The sequence below is a fragment of the Arvicola amphibius genome, chromosome 7 (assembly GCF_903992535.2).
Source record: "Arvicola amphibius chromosome 7, mArvAmp1.2, whole genome shotgun sequence".
Taxonomy (NCBI): domain Eukaryota; kingdom Metazoa; phylum Chordata; class Mammalia; order Rodentia; family Cricetidae; genus Arvicola; species Arvicola amphibius.
In genome coordinates, this window is record NC_052053.1 from 40,946,155 (window position 1) to 40,958,311 (window position 12,157).

General features: G+C 37.0%; 1 protein-coding gene across 1 annotated transcript in view; it reads left to right on the top strand.

Annotated features, from left to right (window-relative positions):
- Positions 1–5,180: 5,180 nt before the first annotated feature.
- Positions 5,181–12,157, top strand: part of Nxph2 (neurexophilin 2) — a 48,264-nt gene continuing 41,287 nt past the window's right edge. Inside the window, exons 1-2 of the mRNA XM_042055374.1 lie at positions 5,181–5,302; positions 9,857–9,985. Of these exons, the coding sequence (XP_041911308.1) occupies positions 5,181–5,302; positions 9,857–9,985 (251 nt within the window). The remainder of the gene's footprint in view (positions 5,303–9,856; positions 9,986–12,157) is intronic.

A 12,157-nucleotide genomic window follows, 5' to 3' on the forward strand; every position in this document is an offset into this window, starting at 1 on the left:
TGATCTGCGTGGGAGCAAGCAGGCAGTTCTGTGATCTTTGAACTTTGCCTTTTAACCACATTGCTCTTATTATTTCTGCTTCCTGTCAGTTCCTCTGCCCATTTACTCCTGTTCATTCAAAGATGTTTACAAAGACATTTCCAGGTGTGGGCATTTATGGATCACAGGTTAAGGCTGCTGCAGCCCTACACAAAGAATTACAGGCAACTGAAGGCTGCTAAGATGGGGAGAAATAGACCTCCACAGGAAAAAAACATAGCCATAAGGTTATCCAGTACTAAGTTGTCAGCCATGAAAAAATATAAGTAATAGTTATGTACTGAGCAGATTATATTTATGTATTTAGAAATAAATATGTATATACATATGTATGCTTATAGCAGCAATTAATGAAAAACAGATTCCACAAATTTGAAAACAAGCAAGGAGAGTTGTTTGGGGTGAGGGGGTGTGCAGGGAGGAAAGAGAAAGCAGAATGAAGCAATTATATTATACAATCAAAAATAAAAGAAATAATTAAAAAGTAAGTCAATTATTCAGGAAAAATAATAAAACTTTGGGGCAAAACTGGTATAGGAGGTCCTTCTGTTTATGTGTTGCTTTCATTGGTTGAATAAAGAAACTGCCTTAGCCTTTTGATAGGGCAGAACTTAGACAGGCGGGGAAGACAGAACAGGATGCTGGGAAGAAGGGCAGTGTGGCAGATGCCATGCTTCTCCTGCCCAAGATGGATGCTGATTAGACCCATGCCGGTAAGCCACAGTTAAGTGGCAATACACATTAATGGAGATGGGTTAAACTAATATGTGAGAGTTAGCCAATAAGAGGCTAGAAATAATGGGCCAGGTGGTAATTTAATTAATACAATTTCTGTGTGATTATTTCGGGGGTTAAGCTAGCCGGACAGACGGGACCAAAAGCTGGCCCTCTCCTCTCTCGTACAACACAAAACAAAGCATAGTTTTAAAAGTATGGAGCTATCAGGACTTTCTTAAAACTTCAGATGCATTATTTTCAGCATTTTAAATTTGCTAAGATTTTAAAATAGGTTTTTAGGAAGTGTCTATTACTGTGATTTATAACATTGTTTATCAGATTAACAATGCATTATGTTATATTTAAAGATGAGTCTTTATTATACCAAAAAAGATGGAAAAGTCCTTGTGGAATAAACTGGGTTCTTTTACCTGTTGCAAGAAATAACATAGATGAATTCAAGGTTAGAATTTAATGCAAATTTTCACTTCCAATTTCCAAGTGATGTCTCAAACACACTTAACAGATTTATTCACAAGAAATATAAAGTCTTGAGACTTTCATATTCAATTCATAGTGCTGTGTCAGCTTCTAGATCAAAGCTGTGCTACATCGTGATCAAGCTCCTGTCACCTCCTAACAGTCCTGGTGGCCTTAATTGACACATGTAAGATTATTGGCTTTGAGGCTGGGTCACCAGTCCTATGCTTGAATCGTCCTGTATTCCTTGTGACCTGTCTGGTTTTTAGAAGATCTACCTACAAACTGTAATTCTTACTGACCAGAAACTTACAACTCATCCTGGTATTTGGAAAACGTGGAAACTCATTCAGATCTAGGCTTGTGGTACCAAGGAAGATTAGTGTCTCTCTCTAGCCAGGAGCTCCATTCATCTTCGGTCTTAGCTTAGTTTGTCAAAACACTGGGGAGACTCTATGAAACAGTAGATTATTTTCAAGTAACCATGTTGTCAGTAAGCTGTATCCACACATTTGTGTTTCCTAGATTTTTATTACATCACTAGCCCAAAGATTAGACCTAGTTAGAATAGGTATTACATACACGTGAAGCCCTCAAATTTAATAGAGCCTCTCTCCAAATCTAATCAGATTCCTTGAAATTACCTATTCCCAAATAAAAAAACACAACAATACTGGGTGGATCGTCATTGATTTTTATTTCCTTTTCAACAAACTTCCACAGGCTCTTACTATGAGCATATTAAGTGCATGTTGCTAAGGATTGGTATTACCAAGAAGAGGGCAGAAGTAAGTAACTAAGTAAAAACAAATTGCTAAATAAATCAGTAGGTGAATAAAACTAATAATAAATATTTGAGTGAGCTTCTAAAGATGACAGTAAAGAACAAAGGTGAGCAAACTGAGGAATCTGAGCCTAAGTGAAGAGGTCATAGAGAAAACCTGTCGATATGATGAGGTAATGCTGATGAAGTCAGAGAACCATGAGTCAGACTCAGAACAGGATTAGACAAAAGAAGAAATGTGAGCAGGTCCCGTGAAGGATCACCAAATAGTTTTATATTGAGAAATTTGTGTTTTGAGGTGGGAAGAACTTGGGAAACAACCATTTGCAATAGGAAGAGGAGAGCAGCCTAAAACTACAATTTGTTTTTTTTTTTTCTTTTTCGAGACAGGGTTTCTCTGCAGCTTTAGAGCCTGTCCTGGAGCTAGCTCTTATAGACCAGGCTGGTCTCGAACTCACAGAGATCCGCCTGCCTCTGCCTCCCATATGCTGGGATTAAAGGCATGCGCCACCACCGCCCGGTCTAAAACTACAATTTGGACTCATGAAAAATCGTTAGGTCTTTTCTCAGATGGAATTGCACAAGTCTCTACTAAGATTGTACTCTGCTGGTAACATTCTATAAGGAGACTCTAAGTTATCTAGATCTCTTAAAGACCAGCATTGGAAATGTTAAAGATAGAAATATTAGTGTGCAATATATATGTCTCAGTTTTCACCATACTTTGAATTTTTTAAAAAAACTGATTTTGTTCAACTATCTTCATCACTTAGTAAGATAATGTCTATCTCTTCTTTGAACGAATAAATAAATTCAATTTAGTGAGAAAACAAACGGAAGGTATTAGAACTTTGTATACTTCTGAAAAATAGGATTGTAAGCATAATTCAATGTTGATTTTATCTTTAAAGTGGGGAATATATTTTCCCTCATAGAATAAGTAAAGCTTTTCTATAATGAAATAATTGGGCAGATATAAGGAGAATTCCAAATACCTTGAAAGAAGATAGAGACATTTAGAAATCTATGCCTTTCTTCAGGAAACAATTTTGTCTGAGAGTTGATCCAGTATGTACAAAGAGAAATACCTATAAAGGAATAATCTTTGTAATCCCTAAACATTTATTTAGAGTCATAACATAATGTAGTTAAGTAAGAATCAGTATGTTAGGAAGAAATATAAGCCCCTAGCAATACAATCCCAGCACTAAAATTCAAAAACAACTAAAATGTCTTATAAAGCCACATCTGCATTTTTTGAAAAATTATTTCATTCTTCTTTAATTTATAATTTTCCTTGCTTATTATACAAAGTTTATTGTCTAGGCGATGGCATCCTTTTATCATAAAAATATAAAGCATTATTTTTATGACAATATTTTTATGTAGGGTTTTGTTTATACCTAGTGTTATAGTCACTATATCTTAAAGGAAGATAAATATATTGTTCTCTTGAATGCCTGTAGATAAAGTATCTAATTATTTTTTAAAATGGTTAATATTTATTGAAATTTCTATATCAAATGCGATGGTAAATTATTTAAATGTTATTTTTTTAATCAACTATTCTTTAATGACATGTATTATTTTCATCCTCAGAAGATAGAACAATCTCTATATGTTGTATTAGTCTCCTTGGGCTTCTGTATGAAAGTGTCACAGACTGGGTTGATTATGTAACAGAAGCTTGCTTTCCTATAGTCCGTGTTATAGAATTCCAATATCAATGTGCTAAGAGGGATAAGTCCTTAGCCTTACACAGATCTTCCCTTTCTTGTCTTCAGAGTCTTTACTCTTTTTACCTATAAAGTGAATGGGGGCTTTCTATTATCATGTCTGAAGGTCACAGTCCTAATGTCCTAAGGCCCTTTATCTCATGGTACCCTTTCCACAGACAGGGTCACTGCAGGGACTGAGGCTTCAACATGAATAACAAGGACATAAAGGTTGGAACCTGGAGAGCCTAATGTCAGACAAATGAACTTCCATTTGTGATGTTTTCACCGTTTTTCTTCTGTTTTCCAGAACCTCTGGAAATATAGTGAAAAAAGGAACAAATAATTGGGCAGAAATTTACTTAGGGTGACTATAGAAACATATCTCATTAACATAGAGTTCATTAAAATTAAAAACAACCTGCTTCATCAGACAATTTCAGGAGAATAAATCAATAGAGAAAGCTATTTACAAAAGATGCATCCAGCAAATGCTCTCCCGCTGAACTGTACCTATGATCTTAATTTATTGGTTGCAGAAAATGTACCACTCTGGTGGAGGATGATGTCGGGGGCTATATATATATGGAAGCATTTGCACTTGGTGTTCAACTTTGAAAACAAAAACAAAAACAAAAAAAAACAAACTAAACTAAAACTGCTCTACAGAATAAAGTTTTATTTATAAACACACCAGTGATTCAACCAAGAGAATTTGATCCTTGATTGAAGAGGCCTACATGTTTTCCTTTTAAAATATTTTTATTACTGCTTTTAACTTTTGAGATTGTAACAGAATTACACTATTTTACCCTTCCGTGTCCTCCCTTCAAACCTTTCCATGTACTCATAATCTCTCTCTTTCAAATTCATGTCATCTTGTCTTCATTAAGCCTATATCTAATACACATATATTCCTAAGTTTACCTTCTTGCTCTGTATAATGTTACTTTTTTTTAAAGGGTGATGATTTGATGTTAAATTATCAGTTGATGTGCTCTTCTGTGGGGAGGAATAATTAATTATTCTGCTTTCAGCATTCCTTTGTGACTAGTGTTCTCAGTGAAGGACTAAAGTCTCCTCACCTTTCCTCAGTGTACTTAGTCACAGCTCTTGTTGTTGTCATTGTGAACAACTGAAGTTCACGTTTATGCAGACATCCTGGGGAGAGTTTGTAGATGTAGTTTATGAGTTTATGAAGAGATACAGTCATCACAGCAAAATCTCTGTTCCTCAGGTCCTTACCATCTTTCTTCAGGCTCTTCTGCAATATATATATATATATATATATATATATTGCCAAACAAATATATATATATATATGGGTTGTTTGGCAAATATATCTCTATCACTTATCACTTGGACCCACAACACTGCATTTTGATAGTTTGTGGTTTCATGTTTTGGTCTCTATCATTTGCAAAGAAAACTTTCCTTGATGAGGGATGAAAATTATACTTATATGTGGCTATAAGGAGGGCCATTTTCTTCGAAGCCACCACATTGCTCTTCCTGGCAAGAAAGAGAGAGAGAGAGGCAAGAAAGGGAGAGGCAAGAAAAAGATAAGGTCAGTATAAATACATCTACAATATCAAGATTTTTACAAGATTGTAACATGTGAGTAATATGTGATTCCCCTCCGTATGCTGTGAACACCACTGGTTAATAAAGAAACTGTTTTAGGACTGCGCAAGGCAGAACTTAGGTAGGTGGGAATAAAGAAAAGGCAGAATGAGAAAGAAGCCATGGAGCTGCCAGAAGAGAAAGACATGAGCCACTAGCTGGAACCTTTCTGGTAGGCCACGAGCCTTGTGGTAAAAAATAAAATAATAGATATGGGTTAATTTAATATGTAAGAGCTTGGTAGGAATGTGCTAGAGTTATTGGCCAATCACTGTTTCAAATAAAATAGTTTCAGTGTGATTATTTTGGGAGTCTGGGCAGCCAGGAAATGAGCAAGCAGCCTCCTCCTACAAATTGAAGCTACAGCTAATGGGCCAAGCAGTGATTTAAATAATATAGTTTCTGTGTGATTATTTCAGGACTGGGCGGCCTGGATAAACAAGCAGCCACCGACAAAACACGAGTGTTGTCATAGATCCTGAAATAAGAATATAGATGGGGGCAGGGTGCATGACAATCCGTACTAAAAGAAAGCTTAGCAAAATAGTGATAATACTACTAAGACATTTGAAAACTCTAGATAACAACAAAATGTTTTTATGTGGGAATGTAACAAAGCAAAAACAGACTGCCAGAGAAAGCCAATTCGTTGTTAGAGTTTGAAATATAGCAAATTGGCTGTATACATATATGGATGGGCAAATACAAGATAAACGAGTAAAAGTGAGTGTATCTGCATTGCCAAGCATTATGTGACACAATCCTATAACATTCTTTAGCCCTAATCTTGAGTTGAAGCTATCTGTTTACTAATGTTTTTGCTCAGGAACTTTACTTAAAGTTATGATTTTCTCCTAATTCTGAGGAACTGATTATGGCAATGTTTGACTTCAAATAAATATTGTTACTAAATCAGAATTATATATCATATAAGAAACTTAACTTTGTGGCGCCATCTCCTATATTAATCCTATCTAAAGAAGTTTTCATCTGTTTAGGACTGGGGTGAATATGAGTAAATGTAGCTAGTAGAATGTCCTATGATATAAATATGTGGGGTTTTGTTTTACCTGTATGTGTAAAATGTATCAATTTCATTTTACTAAAAAGTATGATGTAAGAAATTAGGTGGGGTATGGTAGAATAAGCTTGTGGTTTCAGCACAAGGGAGCTAGAAGAAACCAGAGGCTCAGAGGTCCAAAGTCATCTTAAATTACATAGTTAGTTTGAGGTCCGCCTGAGATAAGTGAGATCCTGTCTCAAAGAAACAAAACAAATAAATATCACTAGTGGTAGTTTGAATAAGAAAGGCCCCTTGTAGGCTTATATATCTGAATGATTAGTTATCAGGGAATGGCACTATATGAGAAGGATTAGGAGGGATGGCCCTGTTGGAGTGCATGTGGTCTTATTGGAGGATTTGTGTCACTGGGGGTGGGCTTTGAAGTTTCAAAGCCAAAGCCAGGCCCAGCAACTCTTTCTTCCTTCTGTTTGTGGATTCAGCAGAATTCTCAGCTACTTCTCTAGCACCATGTATGACTGTATGCCATGTAAGCTCCTTTCCATGCTGATAATGGATTAAACCTCTGAAAGTGTAAGTAAGCCCCCAATTTAATGCCTTCTTCTATAATAGCTGCCTTGGTCATAGTACCTCTTCACAGTACTAGAACACTGAGCAAGATATCACCAAATATTTGTGGTCATTGCCTCAATAATTAAAAATATGAATACTTTTATATGTTTAAAATAATAAAGAAAGGCAATAGAAAGATGGCTGGACAGAGGTTCAATTCCAGAAGTGGCTATTAAGAGGCTCTCAACCATCTGCAACTACATTTGCAGAGAACCTGAAATGCTTTATTATCATCCCATGGGGCTAGCCATGTACATGATGCACAACCTTTTCATACAAGCAAAATACCTATATACATAAATTATAATAAATAATAAAATAAGGAAAATATTCTAGTCATTAACTGGGTCTTTCAACTCTGAGAACAAGCCATACTTATTTTCAGACTACATTGTTTTAGCAAATACAAATTGTCTCTTAGTCATTCTGTATCTTGACTGTGCTAGCACAGTCAAGAGCCACCTATACTCTGAAGAACCAGAAGAAAGCTTATGTTAGGGGTGAGTCCATCTGATAACAGCTACTCTCACTAGTAGAGTGCCTTCATTTGCAGACTGATTTTCAACAATGTGCAAATTCCATTAGAGTGTGTCTAGCTTTAGAGAGAACATATATCATACTGCCTGTCATTTAAGTTCTCCCTTGCGATTTGTTCAAAGTTTTAGCTAGTTAATTAGTAGCATTTCCGTGCTTCAGCAGCTGGCACACTAACTTGGAGAAAATACAGTGAGCAGGCAGAACTGCAAATGGTGTGCATCTTTCGTATCACCATGACTACGCTAGCACTGGAGCAATGCTAACTGTGCTGTGGTACTCAGTGTCCCCCCACTGCTTTAACCCCTGTCTAGTGAAAGAGAGAGGCATCTGCCAGTGCACCGTGGTCTGCTGAGCTCTGATTCTGAGTGGATAGTGCATGTAAACAATTGTGAGCACACACACAAAACCATCTCAGCACTTCGGAAATAGAACCTGGGGGCTCTGATACTTCAAGGTCTTCTTAAATTACATTGGGAGTTCGAGGTCAGCCTGAAGGAAATGAGACCCTGTTGCAAAGAAACAAGGTAGTAAAAAGAAATAAATAGCTACCATCGTAAATTTTTGATACATTGCTTCAATACACTTGGAATGTTTGCATGGGTTTAAAATAATGAGGTACGGAGCACGAGAGATGGATCAGTTGTTAAGCTGAACAGAAAAGGCTGGGGTAGTTAGAACTGACACGTGCTTATTCCTGCCTCACTCTTACAAGCTACAGATTCTGAAATATGACTGATGGTCAAAAACTAGGAATGCTAAGTGGATGCCTGCCTTCTGGAAGCTGATAAAATATTATAATTGTCTAAAATTATTCCTAGTAAAATCTATTAATAAAACATGAAATGAATTGTTTATGATTAGTGATAAAAAAGATCAAGAGTCACAGAGAGCAACATACAAGACAATGATGTGCCAAGAAGGACAGTCAAGGCCTCAGTTCAACTGTCCCAATTTCAACACAAGAACATAGAGATCCAAGCGATTTACTTGGAATCTGTTACTGTGGTGGCTGGAATGAGAATGGCTCCCATAGGCTCCTATATTTGAATGTTTACTTAACAGTTAGTGAAACTGTTTGGGAAGGATTAGGGAGTGTGAACTTCCTGGAGGAGGTGTGTCACTGGGGTTGGAGTTTTGAGGTTTCCAAACCAATGCTAAACCCAGTCTCTTTCCTTTTTCAGCCTGCTGTTTGCAGATAAGGAGATAAAGCTCTGAACTATGTATGTATGTATGTCTGTCTGTATGTATGTATGTATGTATGTATGTCTGCTTCCTGCCATGATGATCATGAACCCACCCTGCAAAACTCTAGGGAACCCCCCACGTTAAATGCTTTCTGTTATGAGTTGCCTTTGGTCAAGGTGTCTCTTCATAACAATAGAACAGTGACTAAGATAGTTATTTTCCTGTATGTACAAAGAGAAAAAGAATGTTGTTTCTCCTAGCATGCTACTGTGAGCACTAACCTGAGGACCAAGAAACTGATGGGAGGCCATGCCCAGCAGGTGTCAAGTTCTACAGATTATGTAAAAGCAGATGGCCTATGAGATGCCCAAGATTAGTAAGTACAAGATCCAGCCCAGTTTAAAAGACAGGATATTAACCAAACCCTAGCAGCTGGCTGAATATGAAAACTTCAGCTCTGAAAATTAGATTTCAGAGAAAAGTTTGAGCCAAATATGTTAGTTTTCTCCTCAGATGCCAAGTAGTCTGCTGTGTAGACTTAACTGTGGTCTTCCATCTCATTCGTCAACATTATAACTGTCAAATGATTTCTTAATTTTATTGATGCACTGTGGAAGTCCATTCCATATTCTTGCTCTTTAGCTTCATTGAAGTTGCATGGATTGAAGCTTGCAACTAGAGATACAGTCTATTACTTGGTTGTCAACGTTGCTCAGTTCTGCCTTTGAATGAAACTGCCAGGCACTCTGCCTATCCTGTTTGAAAGAACAGTGTGTTGTATGTCTTGTCTCTGTTACCTTAGAGGATAATATGGATGAAAGTGTACATGACCTTTCCATTCACCTAGAAACAAGATAAGTGGATAGGAAGTACCTGATGCCACTCTAGGTTATTGTTTATAGGCTGAGCTGAAGTCCTGGAACTCCTCAAGATAAAGAACTTCAAGAAAAGGCAAGAAGAAACTCCTAATTTTGAACAAGGATAGTTGTTTTGTTTACTTTGTCTTGTTTTGACATAGCTAGCCAAATTCCCTTAATACAAAGATTGCACCATTAGTGCCATAATTAAACAATGCAAGCTGCTCTTGGCCTTGTTCACTGAACTGTTGGATCACTGTAGAATGACTTGCTGATGCCCCCACAGTCTTCACTCCACACTCACATCTATCCAGGGATCCACAATCAGGTTATGTGGTATTGCTGCTGTGTGCAGCAATTCTGCCCATCAATCTGACGACATGCTGCCATGGGTACCTGCCCATTTGCTTACTGGGTGAGTCTCCTCACTGCCTCTGCATTACAGAGTCTGATCTCTATCTCCATATTGGATTCCTTCCTTCCACCTTTCCCTTTCTAGAGCCACAGTTCAGCACACAAAGTGATGCTGGCCTAGTACTGAATATCTAATTTAGTGTAGCAATGTAGGCACAGACCTCACAACCACTTTGGTCCTTGTTTTGGCCATTGGCTATTTAATTCCAGTTTTCAATAGCTTATGGTTTGGATTTTTATTCTTTAAAAAAAAGAAAAAAAATCATGTCTAACTAGGATCTTTTCCAAAGCAGACAAGTTGTAGGGAATAACAAATGGTATAACATATGGCTAGAAGCAGTTGTCTTTATGAAATAATTTTACCACTGTACTAGGAAACAGTGTGTGATTATATCAAAAGTAAATGAGCAAAGAATGAATTTATATGACAAATTTGGAAAAACTAGAATCTGCTGGCTACAAATTTAATAACATGAAAATAATTCTGTTCTCTCTTGAAGTAGTAAAGCGTCTTCTTCTAAGCTCTCAAATTAATTCCTAAATTAATTAACTTGTCTGCAGTGTTCTACAGATGTTCATTAAAAGGTGTGAGGAAATGTGGCAATATGCCTTTTTGAACTAACTTGAGAGTCAGCTTAACAATTATGTTGCACACATGTAATGTTTTCTTCAACGTTCTTTTTTTTTCCTACTTAAAAAAACACAGAACTGATGCCAATGACTACCAACAATGTACAATTATTATGTATAATATATTATATGTATTGTGATTATTATATATTTACTAATATATGTATAATATACTATGTTATTATATATTAATAAGGTTTATTTAATACAGTGCTTAATTGCTTTGAGATAATGAACTTTACTTTCTGTACTCTTGTCCCACAAATCTGCTGACATAAATAGAGAATTTGTAGTTTGAAATCATGACAGGAAAGAAGAACCTCAATTGAATCAATACTGCACCCACGAGGGAACAACCCTTTAGTGCCTCACCTTTATTTTATTCTTTTATCAAGACAAGCGAGGAAAAGTGTTGTTTTTATTTGATCAGAGTGAGTTTAGCTACCTCCTGCCTCTCTAAGAGAGGAATTCAGTGCTTTCTTCTATACTATCTTCAAAGGCACCAGAAGTAAGGAAATTTCACATTTATGTGGAATTCGTTTCTAGAAACTTCATTTCTAGGAGTTCAAAGACCTCAGGATTTGAAGACTGCTGAGTGAGAGTATATCCAGAATCAGGTGGATCATGTAAAATAAAATAAAATAGGTAGTCACAAAAATATTGTATCTCACACGGGGATTCTATTGCCTCTTTGGCTTAGCAGGGCCTTCTTCCCCATCCACATCACATATTAAGAGAAGGCTAAGGAAAGAAAGTTAATTTAGTATGTTTCATTATAAACTATGCGACTAATGATTTAATGGGAGAAGGCTTATTGGGACTTAAGTGAATGGGTTACATCTCATCATTTTAAGCATTACAGCTTGGATGGAAAGGTATTCAGGAAATCAGCAGTCAAGGAATACCACAAAGTCACACCATGCAAATAACCTCACAGAAAAGATTTATTGGGAGGAAAAAACTCATGAGGGAGGCTTCCTCTGTTCTAGTGAGAAACAACACAGAACTGAGCAGCAAGCAGGGTTTATACTCGATTTTCTTGTGGAGCTGTGGACCTCTTCAGGGTGAAAATTTCCAGGGTAGGGATTAGTGGGATTTCAATTCCAGAGCTTGGGCTTTTTATCTAGAGAAAAGGGTCTGGGTCTAGCTGTTAGGGCAATTAGAATGTTCTGTGGGTTGAACTTGGCAGTTGAAGGTCATCAGAGGAGGGGACCTGGCCACTCATATATCTCAAGGGGCTTGCAGTCATGGAGGGGAAAACATGGCAGTAGGAGTGAAATGGGGACTGGTATACAGAGAGAGAAAGAAAGGAAAGGGGTGGGGCCTCTGAAGACTTCAGGCTTGCTCTCAGTGGCCACTTCCTCTATCTCCTATAGGTTCTACAACTTTCCGAAATAACACCACTAGCTAGCTGGGGATTAAGTATTCAAACACCTGTCTCAAAACACAACAGTCTCATATTAACTGTTCATTAAAGTCAGAATCTCTCTAATTCTGATAGACTAAATAGCTCACCTTGGGCAGATTTTTTTCCTACGGAACA